At 39.5% G+C, this 24,159-nt stretch overlaps 1 protein-coding gene and 1 pseudogene across 1 annotated transcript; both read left to right on the top strand.

The window, feature by feature from the left end:
• The first annotated feature begins 11,266 nt into the window (after positions 1-11,266).
• On the top strand, positions 11,267-12,199 carry LOC123335294 (annotated as a pseudogene).
• Positions 12,200-20,283: 8,084 nt separating this feature from the next.
• Positions 20,284-21,252, top strand: LOC112587098 (olfactory receptor-like protein OLF4). The gene has a single exon (XM_025294169.3). The coding sequence runs from the start codon at positions 20,305-20,307 to the stop codon at positions 21,250-21,252; it is 948 nt and encodes a 315-aa protein (XP_025149954.3). The 5' UTR covers positions 20,284-20,304.
• The last annotated feature ends 2,907 nt before the right edge of the window (positions 21,253-24,159 follow it).

The raw sequence follows: 24,159 nt of genomic DNA, 5'->3' as shown, positions 1-24,159 counted from the left end.
TACATCATCATGAATCAGCCATAGGTATGCATGTGTCTCCCCCATCCTGAACCCTCCTCCCACTTCCCTCCCCACTCTATCCCTCTGGGTTGTCCCAGAGCCCTGGCTTTGGGTCACCTGCTTCATGAATCACCTTTCCACTGGTCATCTATTTTACATATGGTAATGTACATATTTCAGTGCTAGTCTCTCAGATCATCCCACCCTTGCCTTTGAAAAGGCAACAGACAGGAAAGCCAGGAGTCTCCAAACGGAGGAAATAGGCTGCAAGTGTCAGACATTTTTTCTCTCTCCCTTATGTGGCAGGATGAAACAAATGAAGTGTCAGATTTTTTCCTCTTAAAATTCTGTGTTAACGTGATGACACCTGGTTCCACCTGAACTTAACTTTTCTCAAACCTTGAGCTAACCAATGTGTTTTTCTTACGGAAATGTTTTTCTTAAGCTATGTTAGTGAAGCTATGTATTTGCTTTGGAATTTGGCTTTCTTCAAGATGGTTCCACCTAAAGACTAACTTTTTTCCTTTTCTCAAACCTTGGGCTGATAATAGCTCAACAAACCAGTATTCATATCTATTGGTTTATTGCTGGGGGGTGACACACCTTGTACCATCCTATCACAAAAATGCATATTGTGGGAGAGGGGCCTGGTAAAACTCCAGCAGCCTTGAGATGTCTCTCTGATTAATGGCTTTCAAATAGACATCAAACAGCTTGCTAAAACTAGCAGGGGGCGGGGGGGCACTCTCTGTCCCCCTTCTGATGTCTAGGTCAGAAGCTTTCTCTGTCCCTTTTTATAATTTAATAAAACTCTGCTATATTATAGCTCTTGTGTGATCAAGTCTGGTCCCTGGTCCTGAGGTTAAGTCTTCAGAGATCTTGAATCCAACACCATTCACCATAAGCTATTACCTTCTCCCACTAAAAAAATCAAACAGAATTTGCCACTGATTACAAAGTGAGTGAAATGTATCATTCAAAATTACATACATGGAAGATTCTTGATGAAGACCTAAAACTGTTTACACCTGAATTTAACAGAATCATTTTCTTGGCATACCCAGACAAGGACCTGCAGCATTAAGAACGTGTAAGATATTGTTAGAAATGCAGAATACCTGGTACCTTGAATCAGACCTGCTGAATCATAATTTGCATTTGGAACTATAGTTCTTGGTAATTTTAAAACATAATCAAGTTAGAAAAGTGCTACACTAGAATAAATTTTATACCTTTTCACTGATGGTATTTGAGGTAGTATAATTAATTATAAGTATTGGGTACTGTCCTATGCATTACATGTGTAGGATCCCCTTAGGCCCTAAAAAATATCACCAGCTGCAAAGTCATCTCTGATTGAGAATCACTGCCACAGAACTTACAAACTAAAATCATTCTGACAGTCAAGACTCTCAAACAAGACTCCATCCCTTTCTTGGTTTATAGCTTTGGGCAGAACATTAAACCCCTCTATGTGTCATTTCTATAATGGAGAATGAAGTGTTAATATATAAGAAGACTACATCACACCACAGAAAGAAAGAAAGAAAGTCGCTCAGTCATGTCTGACTCTTGCAACCCCATGGACTGTAGCCCACCAGGCTCCTCCATCCATGGAATTTTCCAGGCATAGACTTATATTAAAATTAAAGCAGACAATCCCTATAATGTGCTAAGTTAGGCTACAATGTACAAAAATATCTAAATTTGTCTCATAATTAAAAACATACATAACAAAGTACTAAAAGACAGCTCGTAACTTCTGACATAAGTATAAATATCCTAATTGAGTTGGCCAGAATGTCAGGGAGACAAGGAGTGTAGTGCCCAAGGTTTTATATGAAAGGACAAAGTTATACTCATAAAATATTTTTTAGAAATATCAGTAGTTATGTACTCACCACTAGTGAAAACTTGGAAGATCTGAGGGACTTAATCAAGTGAGAATTATTAACCTTAGACTTTGAGGAAACTTTAGCTTGGACTGGGATAAATTACAGGGATGGTTTAGACCTTTGGATACAGGAGAATAAAGGGGAAGGAGTAATAAAAACAGAATTCACCTGCCTTGTAAACTGGTCTCTTAGGAACAAAGAATGAACAGGAAAAATTTCCTTTCTGTCCAGACCCCTGTCCCTCCGGGGAAATCAGGTACAGAGTATGGGTGTTACAGAAGAAAGGTGCCTAATGAGAAGCTAAGTGAGCTGTAAAATCTCTCTGCTGTGGTCCCCTCAGCCTGAGAAATCTTGGATGCCACAGAACATGTTTCCTTTTGAAAGACTGTTGCTGAGCCAGGAAAGACGCCAGGATTCTTGGCCTCCAGAGGAGGAGAATTCAATCTGGGGCCAGAGACGAGGCTTGATCACTCAGAGCTTTTGTGTAATAAAGTTTTATTAAAGTATAAAAGAGATAGAGAAAGCTTCTGACATAGACATCAGAAGGCGGCAGAAAGAGTGCCCCCTAGCTAGCGTTAGCAACGGAGTTATATACTTTTTAATTAGTTATTACAGTGAATCAAAAGAATGTCTGGAGGTTGTAAGGACCTTACTAGGCCCACTCCCATAATCTACATTTTAAGATAACAGGATTAGCCAGAAGATTTTTTCCAGAAACTGTCCTCAAGCAGGATTGGAGAAGGCAATGCCAACCAACTCCAGTACTCTTGCCTGGAAAAATCCCATGGACGGAGGGGCCTGGTAGGCTGCAGTCCATGGGGTCACTAGGAGTCGGACACGACTGAGCGACTTCACTTTGACTTTTCACTTTCATGCATTGGAGAAGGAAACAGCAACCCACTCTAGTGTTCTTGCCTGGAGAATCCCAGGGATGGGGGAGTCTTGGTGGGCTGCTGTCTGTGGGGTCGCATAGAGTCGGATATGACTGAAACGACTTAGCAGCAGCAGTCCTCAAGTAGGATACATTATTGTTATATAGTCCTAAGGAATGTAGAGGAAAAAGTTTGTCCTTTCCTCCTCCTTGAGAATTCCAGACCCCTCTCTCCTTGGGGATCCCCGGACTTATCAACCTGCCTAGGAATTGACTCCCTTACTTTGAAGATCTGAATCTGACTGGGAAATCAGTCCTTCACTCCCTGCAGCTATCTTGTGAGAACAGAGCTTCAGTCTCTATTATCAACCCTCCAGGAGGCATTTGAACTTCCACACAAAGACCTTTCTTTCAGTTCCCATCTAGGTGAGTCTGAGAGCCCAGTAGACACTGTGGGAGAGAAATAAAATGCAAGCCTTGAACATGTATCTGAAGTCACCCGTGATTCAGTCCAGCCTAGCTCAGATATCAGAGTAGTGTGGTAGTTTGCTACCCTGATTATTGTGTATGCATGTTCAGCCATTCAGTCGTGTGTGACTCTTTGCAATCCCAAGGACTGTAGCCTGGTAGTCTCCTCTGTCCATGGAATTTTTCAGGCAAGAATACTGGAGTGGGTTGCCATTTTCTACTTCAGGGGATCTTCCTAACCCAGGGATTGAAGCCGAGTCTCTTGCATCTCCTTCATTGGCAGGTGGATTCTTTATCACTAGTACCACTTGGGAAACCCTAATTCATAAATAAATGTATCTACCCAGGACTAAAAGAGGAACAAGGGCTTCACAGGTGGCACTATTGGCAAAGAACCTGCTTCTCAATGCAGGAGACATAAGACACGTGGGTTTGATCCCTGGGTCAGGAAGATCCCATGGAGGAGGGCATGCAACCCACTTCAGGATTCTCGCCTGGAGAATCCCATGTACAGAGAAGCCTGATGGGCTACTGTTCTTAGGGTCGAAAGAGTCAGACATGACTGAGCGACTGAGCAGGCATGAAAAAGAGAAGCAAACATTTACCTCAGTAAGGTATGGTTCAGTGTTGCCAATTAAATGATAAAAATGGAAGCCCAAGTAGAAGAGAGAATGGGAGGCATAAAGTATTTCCAGTAAAATTTAAACATAAGCCTTATGACATGCTAAGTAACAAGAGTAGAGAAATAGGTTATTAGATGTTGACAAATGTACTGTGAAGTAAGGGATTTTTTTTTCAACATGGATCATATTTGACTGTTTCCATATTAATAAGTACGATCTGGACCAAGGGCTTCATGAAAATATATCCCTGCAAACATATGTATACAATGGCTGACTCATGTTGATGTAGGGTAGAAGCCAATATAATGCTGCTGCTGCTGCTAAGTCGCTTCAGTCGTGTCCGACTCTTAGCAACCCCATGGACTGCAGCCCACCAAGCTCCTCCGTCCATGGGATTTTCCAGGCAAGAGTACTGGAGTGGGGTGCCATTGCCTTCTCCGAGCCAATATAATAGTGTAAAGCAATTATTCTCAATTAAAAATAAACGAATTTTAAAAAATTCTTGAAAGATAGTGATTTCTCTTTGCTCGAATGCTTAGTCACTCAGTCCTGTCTGACTCTTTGTAACCCCATGGACTATATCCTGCCATTTCTTCTTGTCCATGGGATTCTCCAGGCAAGAATACTGGAGTGGGTTCCCATTTCCTCCTCCATGGGAACATTCCCACCCAGGGATCAAAGCTACATTTCCTGTCTCCTGCATTGCATGCAGATTCTTTATCCAATGGGCAATGGGAAAGCCCTTTGCTGGATAGTTATATATGCTTATATATATATAAAGGGTTGGACACAACTGAGTGACTGAGCACACACACACACACACACACACTCGCATATATATAATATATATTTATCTCTGTGTTACACAATTACTCTGTTAATCAAAAATTGTCTGAGAACCCTCTGTATGCTGCAGTTGGAGTGCTTTTATTACTGTCTTTGCTCACATTTTCCAAAATGAATTGGAGGTTTTATTTTCTTTCCACAAAATGCTTGCCATTTAGTTATTTTATGTATGTATAGATATATTTGTGAGAATGTTTGGTAGTTTATAAAATGTATGTGGTCATTCAGTCATATGGTGTTCTCTCCATTGTTTTTACATTTTTTTAATTGAAATAATTGAGCTGTTACTGCAATACACTTCACTTGACAATATTTGTTAAACCAGAAAGAAAAACACCAATACAGTATACTAACACATATATATGGAATTTAGAAAGATGGTAACAATAACCCTGTGTATGAGACAGCAAAAGAGACACTGATGTATAGAACAGTCTTATGGACTCTGTGGGAGAGGGAGAGGGTGGGAAGATTTGGGAGAATGGCATTGAAACATGTAAAATATCATGAAGGAAACGAGTCGCCAGTCCAGGTTCGATGCACGATACTGGATGCTTGGGGCTGGTGCACTGGGACGACCCAGAGGGATGGAATGGGGAGGGAGGAGGGAGGAGGGTTCAGGATTGGGAACACATGTATACCTGTGGAGGATTCATTTCAATATTTGGCAAAACTAATACAATATTGTAAATTAAAAAAAAAAAACACTTGGCATGGGCACATAAAAAGTGCTGAATATTAAAAAAAAATGACATGTGTGGTGGATTCATTTTGATATTTGGCAAAACTAATACAATTATGTAAAGTTTAAAAATAAAATAAAATTAAAAAAAAATGACAGTGAATGTTTTCCTGCATAAATTTTTGTGCTAATTAATCACCTATTATGAGCTTCCTAGGTGAAGATAGTGGTAAAGAAACCCCTGCCAGTACAGGAGAGGTAAGAGACACAGGTTGGATCCCTGGGACTGGAAGATCCCTTGGAGGAGGGCGTGGCAACCTGCTGGGGTCCAGCCCCGGCTGATCCAGGGTATTCGAAGGAGAGACGGCGTAGGCGAGGATCAGGAAACAACTGCTTAACTAAACATTAATTAAGGATATAAAGAGTAATAGAATGGGGATAGCTCAGTAGGAAAATTCAGTGGAGAAAAGAGGCTGAGTAGCTTGGTTTATGCGGGAGACCAATAAAACTTCAAGACAAGAAGTTTGCACCACTTACGTAGGCCGCAGGCGTCCTTCCGTTCTCCCAAAGGAGAGGAGACACTGAGGCCTCCCCGGTCGGATCTTAGAAGCCCAGGCATAATTAGCAAGCATGGCGGGTTCTGCGCTCCAGATGGAGACTCAGCCAGAATTTGAGAGAGAGAGCGACATGGGGAGACCAAGTTTCAGTAAACAAGGCCCGCACTTTATTTTCCAAAGTAGTTTTTATACCTTAAGTTATGCATAGAGGATAATGGGGGAAGGGGTGGAGTCATGCAAGGACAGCAGTTCTGGTTCTAATCGAAGCCAGGCTTTCAAACTTATCATATGCAAAAGTTCAGGTGATTGACATCATCTTCTGGCCAGGAGGCCTGTTAACATTTTAAGAAACTTATTTTTCTCTAAAGGTGATTATTCCAAAGTCAGGCACCAGCCTCCAAAAAAGCACTGGACAAAGCTGCATTCCTATAGGGCAAAGGTGAGGTGGGCTCAATCAAGAAAAGAATTCACTCAAGGGTCCAAGGTTACAAACATTGAGGTTACTACTTACATTTCTGTACACCCATTATATCAATCAATACACTGCCAAGGACACAGTAGGTAAGGAGTATGGAGACTTAGCAGCAAACATTGGCCCAACAAGTGAAAAAACCCTTCACCAATACAATTTCTAATCAATCTTTTAACTACTCAAAGGAATCTGTGTTTAGGCAGTTTAGAACATCTCCTGCCTCTCACAGTTGGGAGGCTCTGAACAATCACATGTGGCCGGAAAAACCTATTCAGGCAGGCTAGAGGATTTCCAAAGGAGTTTGTAGGTTGAAACACTGTCAGACCCAGGAATTATTAACTGGAGCTGTAAGCTAACTCTCTTTTCAGAGAGAGGTAGTGGGGGACAGCCCCCCGTAAAGTCAGAGGTGTAGGTGAAAGCACAAAGCAGAAAGTAGGCAGACTCTGGTTTTGGGGGTAGATGCTCGAGAATTTCCAGGGGGACTCCTGAGGCTCGATCCCACCTTTGCGTATGCCGAGCCTCCTTCCTCATGACCTTTGCCACGGGCAGAGTGCCTCACGCTGGCCCCCGGCAGTGATAGAATTCTAGTTGAGCTATTCCAGATCCTGAAAGATGATGCTGTGGAAAGTGCTGCACTCAATATGCAATATGCACTCAATATGCAATATGCCAGCTCCCGGCAGCAACCCACTCCAGTATTCGTTCCTGGAGAATCCCATGGACGGAGGAGCCTAGTGATCTGTGGTCCATAGGGTTGCAAAGAGTCAGACACGACTGTAGCAACTTACCACACACACACACACACACACACAACCACCTACTAAACATATTTCTAACTTTTACTCTCTCCTTCCTTATTGTTTGTTTAATCCTTTTTGGTTAAATGTATTTCTAAAAGTTGTATTACCTTTGGACACCATGTAAAGTTTTTTTTTTTTTTTTTTTACCATTTGATTAAATGTCACCTTTGTCTTTCATGAACATATTTGAATCCATGTATATTTAAGAAAAAAAATTAACTTGAATACTACTTCCTCCTTGCATTTTAAAATATCTTCTCTTATATTCTTTTATTTCCAAGTCTTTAGCAATGTAACATTGAATTAGTGGCTAATGTTGGTATCATTAAATTATTACTGTTCACATCTTTATGAAACTTACAGATACTCATTCAATCTTGTTACATTCAGTTACTTTAAAACCATTACCACATAACCTAGTTTTATTCTCAGTAACATTGTCCCATATATGCTTGATTTCTTTTAAGCTTTTATTTCTACATGATGTACACATACATAATTCATACACTTTTGTACAAATGCATGAATAGAATCCTATGCACATCACAGATATGCTTTATGATTCAGTGCTGTGGCTGTTTTTTTTTTTTTTTTTTCTACTTGTGTTGCCTTTTCCTTATTGGTCAATAATGTCCCAGGACTTTCTTCCAGTCAACTAGTATTCAGTGTAAGATGGGTTCATTATTTCAATAGCTGTTTAGTATTTCATAAGGGGCTGTGCTACTCACACTGCAGATGGTCTTTCCTAATCTTTCTCTTTGAGTTGCCATTATATCATTCCTGCAAAAATATTTGAGATTGTTAAATTTAAATTGTTCTAAGCAGAAGCGATTTTGTTTCCTCGGGAATACTGAAAAATGCTTGTAGAAATATCTGTCTGTTACTCTGGGAACTGTGGGTGGAGATCAAGGATGCTCTAGACATCCTACAAGGTACAGGACAGACCCCACCACAGAAAACAACCTGCCTGATAATGTCGATAGTGCTGAGACTGAGAAGCCTTCAGTTAAAGAACTGGATTTTTAATATCTATACCATTGTTCAGATGGTTTTCCTAGCAGTGTAACATTTTAAATTTCTGTCTGCAAACATATAGTGCACCTTTGATCCCTGTTTCAAAGCACCACTATAAACTGTGTGACAACTCTAAGTGATTTCCCAGACCGATGGTTGCAAAACAGTGTTCTTTTCTTAACTGTTACTGAGTTTGATAAAAAATTAATACCTTGAATTGTCATTTTGATGTGTCTATTTTTATTATTATATGCCCGCATAACATATGCCTCTTAATCTACCATTATCAACTTTTGAAATCATTTTTAAGAATAGCTGTTTCTCAGTTAAACTTTTGGGGACTGTTTTGCCATTAAAATGTTTTTTCATTTTGCTTGGTTAAATACATCTGTCTTCTGCTGGGTTTCTTGCTTTAAGATAGTTTGGCACACTTGTGGATTGTACTTTGTAATTGTCTAGGTATTCACCAAAAAGGATTGGTTTTTATACTGCATATTACTCCTCTGATTTATTCTATAATCTAATCTTCCCAAATTGAAGTACAATCTTATATGTATTTAATGAAATTTATAATCGAGACATAATTCCTGATTCATTCCATGTACAATAACTGAGAATCTAATATGTGCCATAATTTTCAGGAACATTATACATTATATTCATGTTTACACATTTCCCAATTTAATTACTAGCTCATTGGATATCATTAAATCATTACTATTTTAAATTCCCTTTATTTTGTAACTTCACATATATTAAAATATGTTTCTGTATGCCTGAGCGCATGCTAAGTCACTTCAATAGTGTCTGACTCTTTGTGACTCTATGGACTGTAGCCCACCAGGCTCCTCTGTCCATGGGATTCTCCAGGCAGGAATCCTGGAGTGGGTTGCATGCCCTCCTCCAGGGGATCTTCCTGACCCAGGAACTGAACCTGTGTCTCATGTCTCCTGCACTGGCAGGCAGGTACTTTACCACTAGCGCCACCTCGGAAGCCTGTGTTTCTATATAATAAGTGCACACATATTCACATATCTTTCTGAAAATGACCAGAGCAGTTGAAGTCTCTGATGCTTAGGATTTTGCATTATCTTGGTGAAGTAATAGTACAATGAAATAATTGTTTATATAATATAATGTCTTTAGGCATGAATATTATGAAGAAAATTTTTCAGGGCAAAAGGATGCATTGACATGGAGTCTGTAGAATTTACAGAGTATAGTTTGAAAAGCCCTTTGTGTGTTGAACAAAGGCCAGAAATAGCACTGGGGTATGCTCATCAGATTTATTTTAAAAATATGATAATACATAAACTCCAAGAATAACAAACACAAGATGCCCCATAAGAAAACTGGGAAAGAGCTTGCCTCATTCCCTATAGAACAGTAAAAAACTGGTCAAATAAATGGAAAAGATTCAGGAAAAATGTCTTCTACTGTTTTATATAAAACGTATTCAACTGTTGCTGTTTTCACTTGTATGTTCATTTTTGTTGGTTTATTTACTTTGCCCATTTTTCTTTTGTGGTAGTCAAATATATCAGGTTTCTTTCATTATAAAAATATAACTTTTCTGTCAAGGTAAACATGTATTTTTCTTTTTGAAAATTATTTTTCCTGAGCATCAAGGAGAGATAACCGGAATTGGAATGCTGCCAAAGAAAGGAAGTTCTAATTCATCACATAGTTTCAGGGGCCATTAGAGCTTATTAAATCTTTTACACTCTAATGTCTGTTTCATTTTCCTCTCCTCACTCTCCCCCAGCCTCTCTTTCATACACATACACACATACATACTTTTTATGTTTCTTTAAATACAGAGCAGAAAGTGATGATAAAAATGAACCCCAAGTTTATTGGTCTATGGGCAGTCTATGAACTGGAATTTCTGGGTACCATTTATACATTCTATAGGAGAAAGATGATCTGATCTGATCAGCTTGAGTTATAATGGTATATGGTATGAGCAGGGTGGTTCTGGGTGAGAAATGTGCAGTGGGAACATAGTCCAGGAGGACATGGTGTGATGATGATGTGTGTGTGTGAGCATGTGTGTGTGCTTGTGCCTTGTGGAATGAGAGCAGTTCTTAAAGAAGAGGCACTTGGACTCGTATGTTAAGGTGCCCTATATCACAGAGCCCAGAACTTAGTCAGCAGAAGGTACTAAGGATGGGAGATGCTTTAATTCACAGGATGCTTTTGCAACTAAATTCATAAAGTGCAAGGAACAAGCATTTTCCTTAGGTCCTTTTAGTGGCCATTCTCTCGCCAGACACATATTTCTCTTGATATCATACTAGATCCTTCTCTCCCTTTCTTGAGCTCTCTGTTCAATTATCACCTTGTTTGCTGGCCTTACCTGAACACTCAGTACATGAAAATACCTCCTACTACTCTCTTTTATATCTAGCTTTGTTTTCTTCATACCAACTGTAATCACTTGACATATTATATAATATTTTATTTGCACATCATCTTTCACCATCACTGGATTGTGAAAACTTCCTTTTTTTAGCACCATATACTTGCTACCTATATTTGTTTAGAGGGACTTCCCAGGTGGTTCAGTGCTAAAGAATCTGCCTGGCAATGCAGAAGAGGCAGGTTAGATCCCTGGGTTGAGAAGATCACCTGGAGAAGGAAATGGCAACCCACTCCAGTATTCTTGCCTGGGAAATCCCTTGGACAGAGGAGCCTGGCCAGCTATAGTCCGGGGGTGAGGGGGCAGTCTCAAAAGTGTCAGACATGGCTTAGTGATTAAACAGAAATATGTGTTTTGAACATGGTTGACACTCAATATATATTCTTCAAATGTATGAAAGGATTTCTCATTACAACTGTAGAAGGCATATTTCTTTGGGAATATGCTGAGAGTGGGGTAAAAATGCCTAAGTAGAGATGAAACAGAACTTTTCTAAACAAAAATATTTTATTGACAGCAAAATAGAAAATTTACTATTTCATCTATGAGAGTTATGCCAATTTGTGTGAAAATTAATCATGTTATTTTCATTTTTCTTGGTAGTCACCTCCACCACATGGAACCAAGTAATAATACACAATTTTCTGAATTTTTTCTTCTGGGATTCTCAGACAATCCAGAATTGCAGCCCCTCATCTTTGGGCTTTTCCTCTCCATGTACTTGATTGCTGGAAACCTGCTCATTATCCTGGTCACTAACTCTGACTCCCATATCCACACACCCATGTACTTCTTCCTCTCAAACCTGTTCTTTGTAGACATCTGCTTCACTTCCACCACCATCCCAAAGATGCTGCAGAACATTCAGACCCAGAGCAAAGTCATAACCTGTGAAGGCTATATCGTCCAGACGTATTTTTACATTCTCTTTGTGGAATTAGATGACATTATCCTGACAGTGATGGCCTATGGTTGTTATGTGGCCATCTGCCACCCTTGCATTTCATGGTCATCATGAGCCCCCGGCTCTGTGGACTGCTGGTTCTGATATCCTGGGTGCTGATTGCCTTGTATTCCTTGCTACACAGCTTAATGGTGTTCAATTGTCCTTCTGTACAGTTGTGCAAATCCCTTACTTTTTCTGTGAACTCAGTCAAGTGGTACCACTTGCCAGTTTTGACAACATTCTTAATAACATAATGGTGTATTTTGCAGCTGTCCTGATGGGTGGTGGTCCTTTTGCTGGTATCCTTTACTCTTATTCTAAAATAGTTTCCTGCACATGTAAAATCTCTTCAGCTCTGGGGACAAATAAAGCATTTTCTGTGTGTCCCACCTCTCGGTTGTCTTCCTATTTTACTTTACAGCCTTAGGAGTTTACCTTAGCTCTGCTGCTTCCCACACCCCATATTCAAGTACAATCGCCTCAGTGATGTATACTGTGGTCACATCCATGCTGAACCCTTTCATCTACAGTCTGATAAACCAAGACATAAAAGAGGCTCTAAAGAGATTATATTTGATGCCTAGCATAAAAGGCCAATATTAGTGCTCTGGATTATATAACTCAAAGAATTAGAATCAGAAGTTGTCTTTTGATCATAGTGAAATAAAATTTGTTCTTTGCACTTATTTCCTGGGATTTCCATTTTTCTTTTCTTCTTTGAATTCAGCATCTTTATACAATTTTAGGAATCTCTCTTCTTAAGCTTTATCCTTAGTCTTATATATAGACATTAAAAAATTTTTTCCTACTCCACCATTTTCCTACCTTTGGATCAAAAATGTTTGGAAATTCCGTTTTTTTGAAGGAGTATCATAGATTTATGAAGAATTTATTAGGAGTAAAATCTTGTTATTAAAGCATTTCGTCTGTTGTTGTTCAGTTGCCCGGTCATGTCAAACCCTTTGTGACCCCATGGATTGCAGCACGCCAGGCCTGCCCGTCCCTCACCATTTCCCAGAGCTTGCCGAAGTTCGTGTTCATAGCCCTGGTGATGCCGTTCAGCCATCTCATCCTCTGATGCCCTCTTCTCCTTCCGCCCTCAATCTTTTCCAGCAGCAGAGACTTTTCCAATGAGTCATCTGTTTGCGTCAGGTGACCAAAATACTGGAACTTCAGTTTCAGCATCAGTCTTTCCAGTGACTATTCAGGGTTGATGTCCCTTAAGACTGACTGGTTTGATCTCCTTGCTGTCCAAGGGACTATCAGGAATCTTCTCCAGCAGCACAGTTTGAAGGCATCAATTATTCCACACTCTGCCTTCTCTATGGCCCGGCTCTCACAACCATATGTGACCACTGGGAAGACAATAGCCTTGACTATAAGCACCTTTGTTGGCAGAGTAATGTCTCTGCTTTTCAACACACTGTCTAGATTTGTCATCGGTTTCCTGCCAAGAGGCAATCATTTTCTGAATCCATGGCTGCAGTAACTGTCCACAGTGATTTGGGAGATTAAAAAGAGGAATCTGTCACTGCTTCCACCTTTTCCCCTTCTACTTGTCATGGGGCTGGGTGTCATGATGTTAGTTTTTTCTAATATTTAGTTTTAAGCTGGCTCTTTAGGAGAGCATTTAATCTACTGGCTACTTTAAAGAGGATTTTGGTAGGTATTACTTATTGCCCATTTGTTAACTTGTTTTCTGATTGTGTAGTTCTTTGTTTTTCTTTTTTCTTTGTGTTTCTTCTCCTATGATTTGATGATTTTATTTAGTGATATGCTTGTGTTGCTTTCTCTTTAGTTTTTGCTTATCTAGTGTAGATTTTTGATGTATGGTAAACAAAGTGTCTTCATATGATGATCTACAGGGATGTCTATGTTTAAAAACAAGTTGCCTTTTAAGTTTGTTTACATACCAATAGCACTACATTTTAACTTCTTGCCCTAATTTTGTGTCTTTGAAGCCATATTTTACCCCTCCCTATTTATCCTTTCATTCTTAAAATAGCTGTATTTGATTTTAGAATTTTTTTGTCTATTAACTTTTCATAATAGCTTAAGTGATTTGATCCTCAGCCTTTCTACATGTTTGCCTTCACTAGCAGGATTTTCTCTTTCTTATAGTTTCTTACCACTTGTTATGCCTTTTCCTTTCCTTCTTAGAGAAGGTACTATATAATTCCCATGTAGAGTAGGTTTAGAACTGATAAATTCTATTAGTCTTTGCTTGTCTGAAAAGTTTTCTTTATCTCTCCTTCAATTCTAAATGATAATCTTGCTGGGTAAAATGCCCTAGTTTGCAGGTTTTTCCCTCGCAACACTTTAAACATAGCATGTCTCTCTGTTCTATCATGCAAAGTTTCTGGGAGAAAAAAAAAAAGAAATCAACTGATAAACTTCTATGCTTTCATCTTGTATGACACTGTTTTACTTCTGCTGCCTTTAGAAACCCATATCTTTAACTTCGTGGTTTAAATTGCTGCATCTTGGTGTAGGTCTTGTTGCTGTCATTTTGGGGAGATGCTTTTTGCTTCTGGTAACTGAATTTGCTTTTTTATTCAGGTTTGGAAAGTTTTCAGTCACAAGTTTATCAAATACATTTTGACTACCTTCTCTTTTTATTATTTCCTTCCTGGACGCTCCAATTATGCCAGTGTTGATGTTCTTAATATAATCAAACATCCCTCAAGCTATTCTCATTTTTGATTTTTTTTTCTTTTCTGACTGAGTCATCTCTATGATTCTATATTTCAGTTAACATGCATTCTTCTGTATCACCTGCTATACTATTAATTACTTCTAATTGTTGTTCATTTATTGTAGTGTTCAGTTCTAACTAGTTTTTATTTTATAATTCCCTGTTAAAATTAGCACTGTGCTCATAAGTCTTTTCACAGAATTAAATATTTTTAATATAAATTAATTTATTTTAATTGGAGGTTAATTTCTTTACAATATTGTATTGGTTTTGCCATACATCAGCATGAATTAAATATTTATGGGCTTCCACTTATTAATAAAATGCACAGGGTGAATACTGAAAGTAAAACTTCTTTTGGAAGAGTCCATGAATCATTTTAGCTTGAGAAAATGGAGTTTTATATCATCTTTACTCATGCATTGAATTCCAAATGTGGTAAACTGTTTGCTTCCTTTCATTTGCTGTTTTTTTTAGGCATGATCTCTTGTTATTTCATTTGGGACAAATTTCTCTGTCTTTTCACTTTACTTACCTTTGTCTGTCTGTCTGAAATTATGTGCCACAGTTAATTCTTGCAGTCTTGAAGTGGTGTCTTTCTGTGGGAACAGTCATATATGTGTCCCCGTTGGCTTTATTGGAAGAGCTGGATCTGACGTTATCACAATTCATGCCTTTCTCCAGGGTGTACTGGTTGCAATCATCTGGATGTGAGGTATGGAGGGTTTAGGGCTTGAGCCAGGTATGAGATATGGCTTCCTGTAGCTTAGTGGCCATTACTGGCCTAATGGGAGAGAGGCAGGTCCCAAGTTGCTAGAGCAGAAGCCCTGAGGGTCACATAAGAGCTGACGTTGTTCCCCCTAAGTGTGTGCTTCCCCACTCCTGTACCAGCACTGTTGACCCAGAGGGGAGCAGTGCTGGATCAAGAAGTGCTAGTGTGTGGCACTCTAGATAGGGTGGGGCAAGGACCCTGTTGGCCGGGGCAGGGCTTGAGATGCACACTGCCTCTGATGTGCTGCCTGTGTAAGCACCATCAATGGTTGACCATCCCCTGCTCAGAAGTATCTTTGGGTCTGGAACTCTTTTGTCCCTACAGGAAGGCTGCTGTACTTGCCATGGTATGGGGCTGCAAAACAAGGGACTTGGGACATGCATGGACTTCTGGCATGGATAAGGGTGTGGGTTGTGGCATCAAGCTGTCATCAGTGATTGGTGTTGCTTCTGATGTGGACCCCATGTAAGCACCAGTGATATATGCTGTGGCTCTGCTTAAACACTGTTTCATATATGAGCCTCTGCTGTGACTCACAACCAGGTGACCAAGTATCCACTAATCTTAGGCTGGGGCACACACACACACACACATACACAAGCACACTATATAACTATGTCTATATATCTGCACATATATATATGTATGTATGTGTGTATATATATATATATATCTTGCATTGCAGGCAGATTTTTTACTGCCTGATCCACCTGTTGCATCTGCCTGCAATGCAGGGCATTTGGGTTTGATCCCTGGGTTGGTAAGATCCTGGGGGAATGGAATGGCAACTCATTCCAGTATTATTGATGAGGAAATCCCATGGACAGAGGAGCCTGGTGGGCTACAGCCATGGGGTCACAAAGACTCAGATGTGACTGAGCACAGCACAGACACACATATAATACACTAAGATAGTTTATGGTGCATATCAACATATAAATATCTCTCTTGCAAGTACACAGATTTGGTAATGAGGGATTAAAGGATAGCTCTTGACTTCCGATATAGCTTGGAAATTTCTAATTAGCTTGAAGAAATTATTGTGACTTCATGAAGTATATTAACCATGGTTTTATTATAAACTAGCAAAGGCAATGACACCCCACTCCAGTACTCTTGCCTGGAAAATCCCATGGATGGAGGAGCCTGGTAGGCTGCAGTCCATTGTGTCGCTGAGGGTCAGACACGACTGAGCGAATTCACTTTCACTTTTCACTTTCATGCATTGGAGAAGGCAATGGCAACCCACTCCAGTGTTCTTACATGGAGAATCCCAGGGATGGGGGAGCCTGGTGGGCTGCTGTCTCTGGGGTTGCACAGAGTCGGACACGACTGAAGTGACTTAGCAGTAGTGAAAGGTTGTTGTTGAATCACGCGAATACACCAGGATTCTTGGCTCCCGGAGGAGAAGAATTCAATCCGGGGCCAGAGACAAGGCTTGATAGCTCAGAGCTTTTGTGTAATAAAGTTTTATTAAAGTATAAAGGAGATAGAGAAAGCTTCTGACATAGGCATCAGAAGGGGGCAAAAAGAGTACCCCCCTGCTAGTCTTCAGCTGGATGTTATATAGTCACTAGCAGTCTGTTAATGAAAGAAAGGAATGTCTTATAATTCAGAATAGCACCAGGCCCCTCGCCCATAAGATGCATTTTGGGATAATCTTGGCACCAAATGGTTTATCTTGGGCCATAAAATAATTAACTTGAATCTTAAAGAAGGGCAGACCACCATACAAATAGTTTCATTTACATAGATTAGGGGAACAATATCTGAGTATAACATACTGGTTTGTCAAGTAGGTTTTGGGCCAAGAGGCGGAACAGACTTGGAGACAGAGTTTGGGGTAAAGGCGTAGTACATTAGCATAGCTTAAGACAAACATTTTCATAAGAAAAAGGCATTGGTTATCTCTAGGCTCAAGAATAGCTAACTTCAGGTGAAACCAGGTGTCATTATGGCAACACAGTATTTTAAGAGAAACCTCTCTTTAAATTTGTATAGAGAAGGAAAAAAATATTTCTAGTTTGTTTCCTCCTGCCGCTTAAGAGAGATAAAAATGTCTGACACTTGCAGGCTATTTCTTCTATTTGGAGACCCCTGGCCTTCCTGCCTGTTACCCTCTCAGTAGCAGTAGCAAAGTTATCCCCATTTTTGAAGATGAAAATAGTAAATTTTAGAAATTTCAGTGGTTCTGTCCCTGCCACAAATCAAAGCGTTAAAGATCAGAGGGACCTAATCAAGACAAATCCTGTGTTACAGTTTAAGAAAATTTTTTACTCAGAGACGTGATGACATGCTGGGAATCTTAGGGCTTTGGAAGCAAGAGAATTAAAGGGGAAGGAGTGATAAAAAAATAAATCACCTAACTTATAATATATTGTCTTAGGAACAGTGAATCAGACAGGAAAAAAAAAAAAATCCATTCTGTCCAGAAGTGTCCCCAAGGGAAATCATGTAGTTAGAGGTTGGAGTAACCAAAGGAAACACGCCTAATGAGCTAACACAGGAAGCTGTAAATATCTCCTCTGCTGCAGTCCCTTAGCCTGTGCCACTTTGGTTGGGGAGGACCTGGTTCTTGCTTTTGAAGTTCTGCATCTGTCTGGCAACCAATGCTCGATTTTATCACTTCCTGTTTTCATATTTGGGAACAAAATTTTGTCTGCATCAGTAATCATTTAGGGAGGAATTTTGACTTCTACAGGGAAGAAGTGATAAAATCTTCAGACAGGTGAGTCTGAAAGCTCCACAGACACTGCAGGGCAGCATTAGAGAGGATGGAAACCAGGAGTGTGTGCTTGAGGTCACCTGAGGACCAATCTTTCATAGTCCAGAGGCCACAGGTCATTGTCGTTGTTTTCTGGTTTTCCTAATATTAATGTACTTATACAGTCCATGGTGTCGCTGGGAGTCAAACACGACTGAGCGACTTCACTTTCACTTTTCACTTTCATGCACTGGAGAAGGAAATGGCAATCCACTCCGGTGTTCTTGCCTGGAGAATCCCAGGGACTGCGGAGCCTGGTGGGCTGCCGTCTATGGGGTTGCACAGAGTCGGACACGACTGAAGTGACTTAGCAGCAGCATGGCCTAAAACAAAAGTGAACCTTACACTTGAAAATATAAGCATCAAGGTTGACAATTAAATGGTAATATGGAAGCTCAGAAGGAATGATGATGGTGGTTTAGTTGCTAAGTTACTCTAACTTTTGTGACCCCATAGACTGTAGCCCATCTGGATCCTCTGTCAGTGGGATTTCCCAGGCAAGAATGCTGGGCTGGGTTGTCATTGTTTTCTCCAGGGGATCTTTCTGAGCCAGGGATATAACCTATGTCTCCTGTATTGACAAGCAGATTCTTTACTTTCTGAGCCACCAAGGAAATCCAGTTAGAAGGAATAGGAGGTATAAAATACTTCCAGTAAAAGTAGAAAGTAAGTATAAGGATCTTATTTATGAACAGGAGGAAACAAATAGGGAAAGTCCGTTAGAAAGGAAGTCTTCTACTGTTTCATATGCCTCATATAAAACATATCTAACTTCTGTTGTATTTTTTGTAATTCTAATATTGAATTGGTAGTTTATATTCCAATTGTTTCTTTTCATCTTGGGATATTCAAACTGTAATATGTTCCATGTCATAACTGTATCATTATTTACATCCTTGAACAAAAGATATTTTTGTTCATTTCTTTTTTTTTTTCTGTGCATCAAAGAGATGTCACTGGAGGTGGAATGTTGATGAAGCAAGGAAACTTTTCTTTATTGCATTGTCTCAGGTGTCATTTGAGTATATTGGATATTATTTTCCCTTAATGTCCGTATGCCCATTTCATTTCTCTCTCTTTCTTTCACTCTCGTACTTTTCATTCTTTTCTAAATACCAAGCAGAAATTGGCTATACCAAAAGTGAACCACAATTTATTGTTTCATGAGAAGTTTATAAACTGGGAATTTCAGGAAAAAAATTATATATTCTTTTGGAGAATATATAATTCTGACTAGCTGAGCTGTAAGCAGTCACGACATAAAGAGAGTGAATCTGGGTAACCAATGCATAGTAGTGACACAACCGAGAAGAACATGGTGTATTTGTGTGTGTGTGTGTGTGCATGCACACTTGTGCCTTGAAATGGAGAACAGGTCTTAAAGCAGAGGCACCTGGATTCATATGCTAAATGACTTTTATACACATGTCAAAATTAAGTCAACAGATGGAACTTAGAAGGGAATCTTTTTTAATTCACAGGATGGTTTTATAGCTAAACTGATAATGTGCAAGGAAACACACAGAAGGAGGAATTTTCTGTGGACTGAAGGTTCAGCTGTAGAAGGAGGCCATCTTGTTCCTCAGCATCCCTGACATCACCTCTAATCATTCCCCCTCCTGCTTATCCCTCTGCCCCACTGGCTTCCTTGTTTGCACTTGAACATGTGGAACAAGCAGCTTCCTCAGGTCCTTAGCAGTGCCAGCTCCCTCTTCCAGGCACACACTTCTGACATCACACCAGCTCCTTGTCTCTTTCTTTAGGAATCTGTTAAAACATACCTAGTTTGCTGGACTTTCCTGAACATTCAGAACAAAATAACACCTCCTACCACTCTCTTTTATACCTGGTTTTGTTTTCTTCACAGCATATCACATCTAACATATTCTATAGTATTTTATTTGAATATACTCATTCAGTGTTCTTGGATTGCAAGAGGTTTATTTTTCAGCACTTTCTACTGGGTCAGCACTAAATATGTATTTCTCAAGTGAGTGAAGGAATATCACATTTAAATTCTAGAGTATATGACCTCTTAGCAAATGTGATGAGAATGGGGCAAAAATTCCTAGTCAGAAATGAAATGAAGCATACCCTCATAGGGGCTTCTGCAGTGACTCAGATATTTAGAATTCACCTGCAATGGAATAGACCTTCAAGAGACTCGGATTCAATCCCTGGTTTGGGAGGAACCCCTGGAGGAGGGGATGGCAACCCACTCCAGAACTGTTTCCTGGGAAATTCCATGGACAGTGGAGGCTGGCATGCTATGATCCTTGGGATTGGAGAGAGTTGGACATGACTGAAGACATTAAACATATACACATACGCTCAAAGAGAACTTATCTGTAAATAAAATATTAATATCAAATTCTTGAGATAGAAATTGAAATTGCGGTCTTTCATCTATGTGAATTATAGCAGTATGAGTTAAAATTGTCATTATTTTCCTTTTTCCTGGTAGTCACTTCCACCCCATGGAAGCAAGTAACAATACACAAATTTCAGGATTTCTTCTTCTGGGACTTTCAAAGGAGCCCAAACTACAGCCCTTCATATTCGGGCTTTTCCTCTCCATGTACCTGGTCACTGTGTTTGGAAACCTGCTCATCATCCTGGCCATCAGCTCAGACCACCACCTGCACACCCCCATGTACTTCTTCCTCTCCAACCTGTCCTTTGTGGACATCTGCTTCACCTCCACCACCATCCCAAAGATGCTGTGGAATATCCAGACCCAGAGTAAAGTAATCACGTATGAAGGCTGTATCACCCAGATGTACTTTTATATTCTCTTTGCAGGATTAGATGACATTCTCCTGACTGTGATGGCCTATGATCGGTACGTGGCCATCTGCCACCCCCTACGCTACATGGTCATCATGAGTTCCCAGCTCTGTGGATCGCTGGTTCTAATATCCTGGTTAATAAGTGTCCTGTATTCCTTGCTACACAGTTTAATGGTGTTGCGATTGTCCTTCTGCCCCATTGTGAAAATCCCCCAATTTTTCTGTGAACTCAATCAGATGGTACAACTTGCCAGTTCTGATAACTTTCTTAATAACATAGTGATGTATTTTGCAGCTGTACTGATGGGTGCTGGTCCTTTTTCTGGTATCCTTTACTCTTACTCTAAAATAGTTTCCTGCATATGTAAGATTTCATCAGCTCAAGGGAAATATAAAGCATTTTCTACCTGTGTGTCCCACCTCTCTGTTGTCTCCCTATTTTATTTTACAGCCTTGGGAGTTTACCTTAGCTCTACTGCTACCCACAGCTCACATTCAAGTACAATTGCCTCGGTGATGTACACTGTGGTCACACCCATGCTGAATCCCTTCATCTACAGTCTGAGGAACAAAGATATAAAGGGGGCTCTGAAGAGTTTATATTTGATGCCAAGTATAAAAGACCTATTATACTAGTGCCCTGGATTGCATAACTCAAAGCCTCTGAACCTGAAATTGTGATTCTTTGATTATTGTGAAGTAAAATTCACTCCTTGTAGGTATTACTTGGGATTTCCGATTTTCTTTTTGTCTTTGGATTCAGCATCTTTATATAATTTAGGCACTTTCTTTATTAAGCTTTATTCTCAGACTTATATACAGAGTTTTTATTTTTTCCTACTCCACAATTTACATACCTTTGGATAAAAAAAATGTCTGGAAATTTCATTTCTTTGGTGGGGTATCATAGATTTATGAAAACTTTATTAAAAATAATGTCTGTTTATTAGAGAATTTAGTCTACTGACACACAAAGAGATTATCCATAGGTGCTACTTATTGCCAGTGTGTTACTTGTTTTTTGGTTTTTTAGTTCTTGTTCTTTTCTTCTGTGTGTTTCTTAAGATTTGATGATTTTATTTAGTGGTATGCTTTGAGAAAGCTCCGGGAGATGATGAAGGACAGGGAAGCTTGGTGTGCTGCAGTCCATTCGAAACAAGTCAAATACAACTAAGTGACTGAAAAACAAAGTAATATGCTTGTGTTTCTTTCTCTCTAGTTTTTGTTTATCTAGTGAAGTTTCTATGGTGTATGGTAAACAGTGGGTTTTTGTATGATGACCTACAACTTTATTTACTTTTTAAAACAGGCTGTCTTTTAAGTTCCTGCACTTTCAAATAGCACTGCATTTTCCCTCCTTGACCTACATTTGTGTGTTTGTTGTTATATTTAAGACCTCTATATTCATCCCTTTAATTCTTATTTGTGGATATAATTGACTTTAGAAAATCTTTTTGCTTATTAAGTTTTCATTCTAGCTTAAGTGATTTGATCTTCAGCTTTTCTGCACATGTGCCTTTACTAGTGGGATTTTTGTCTTTCATATAGTTTCTTGCCACTTGTTATGCCTTTTTTTCCTTCTTAGAGAAGATTCTACATCATTTCTTGTAGAGTAGGCTTAGAAGTGATAAATTATCTTAGTCTTTGCTTGTCTGAAAAGTTCTTATCTCTCCTTCAATTCTAAATGATAATCTTGCTGGGTAGAATGCCCTAGTTTGAAGGTTTTTCCCTCTCAGCAGTTTAAGTATATCTGACTTCTTCCATCTGACAAGTAATGTTTCTGCAAAAAAATGTAAAAAAAGAAAAAAGAAAAGACATCAGCTGACAGATTTACAGGGTTCCTTTTTATATGATACTGCTTTACTTATGCTGCTTTTAGAAAGCCATGTCTTCAATATTGCAGTTTTAATTGATGCATATTGATGTGAGTCTTGTTGCTATAATTTTGGGGGGGTGTTTTTTGCTTCTTGAACCTGAATTTGCTTTTTTATTCAGGTTTGGAAAGTTTTGAGCCATAAGTTTATCAAATACATTTTGACTACGTTCCCTTTTTCTCTTTTCCTTCCTAGACACTTCAATTATGCCAGTGTTGGTGTTCTTACTGGCATAATTGAAGTGTCTAGGAAGAAAAAGAGAAAAAGAGAAGGTAGTCAAAATGTATTTGATAAACTTATGGCTCAAAACTTCCCACACCCTTCACACTATTCTCATTTTTCATTTGTTTTTATCTTTTCTGATTCATTTCCATGAGTCTATATTTCAGTTAACTTATGCATTCTTCTATATCACCTGGTATACTATTAATTATTTCTAGTTCTTGTTCATTTTGTTTCTTGCAGTGTTCAGTTCTAACTAGTTTTTATGTTATGGTTCCCTGTCCTTTTTTTCACAGAATTAAATATTTTATGGTCTTTCACTTATTTACAAAATGCAAAGGGAGAATACTGAAAGTAAAACTTCTTTTGGAAGATTCCTTGAATCATTTTAGCTTGAGAAAATGGAGTTTTTTATCATCTTTACTCATGCATTGAATTCCAAATCTGTTACATTGTTTTTTTTTTGTTGTTTTTCTTTCATTAGCTGTTTTTTAAGGCATGATCTGTTGCTCTTTCAGTTGGGATAAATTTCTCTGTCTTTTCCTTTTCTCTATCTTTGTCTATCTGAAATTATTTGCCACAGTTAACCCTTGCAGTCTTGAAGTGTTGTCTTTCTGTGGGAACAGTCATATACCATTGATGTGTGCCCACTGGCTTTGTTGGAAGAGCTGGATCTGATGTTATCACAATTCATGACTTTCTCCAGGGTGTACTGGTTGCAATCATCTGGATGTGAGGTATGGAGGGTTTAGGGCTTGAGCCAGGTATGAGATATGGCTTCCTGTAGCTTAGTGGCCATTACTGGCCTAATGGGAGAGAGGCAGGTCCCAAGTTGCTAGAGCAGAAGCCCTGAGGGTCACATAAGAGCTGACGTTGTTCCCCCTAAGTGTGTGCTTCCCCACTCCTGTACCAGCACTGTTGACCCAGAGGGGAGCAGTGCTGGATCAAGAAGTGCTAGTGTGTGGCACTCTAGATAGGGTGGGGCAAGGACCCTGTTGGCCTTGCCAGGGCTTGAGATGCAGACTGCCTCTGTCTGTGTAAGCACCATCAATGTTTGACCATCTCATGCTCAGAAGCATCTTTGTGTCTGGAGCTCTTTTGTCCCTTCAGTTGGTCTGCTGTGCTTGCCATGGGATGGACCTACAAAACAAGGGACTTGAGACACGCATGGACTTCTGGCATGGATAAGGGTGTGGGCTGTGGCATCTAGCTGTTGTCAGTGATTGGTGTTGCTTCTGATGCTAATAAGCCCATGTAGGCATCAGTAATAGATACCATGGCCCTGCTTAGACATTGCTTCATGTCTGAGCCTCTGCTGGGACTCATAGCTATGTTCCCAAGCATCCATGCAGGCTGTGGCACACTCACACACACATGTGCAGTATATATATATATATATATATATATATATATATATATATATAGTGGACTTAGTAAAGAACCCGCC

This window comes from Bubalus bubalis, chromosome 9 (genome assembly GCF_019923935.1).
Source record: "Bubalus bubalis isolate 160015118507 breed Murrah chromosome 9, NDDB_SH_1, whole genome shotgun sequence".
NCBI lineage: Eukaryota > Metazoa > Chordata > Mammalia > Artiodactyla > Bovidae > Bubalus > Bubalus bubalis.
This window is presented reverse-complemented; position numbering and strand designations above follow the sequence as displayed.

Coding starts and splice junctions, on each gene's coding strand:
- LOC112587098 (XM_025294169.3), top strand. CDS start 20,305: ATGGAAGCAAGTAACAATACACAAATTTCAGGATTTCTTCTTCTGGGA.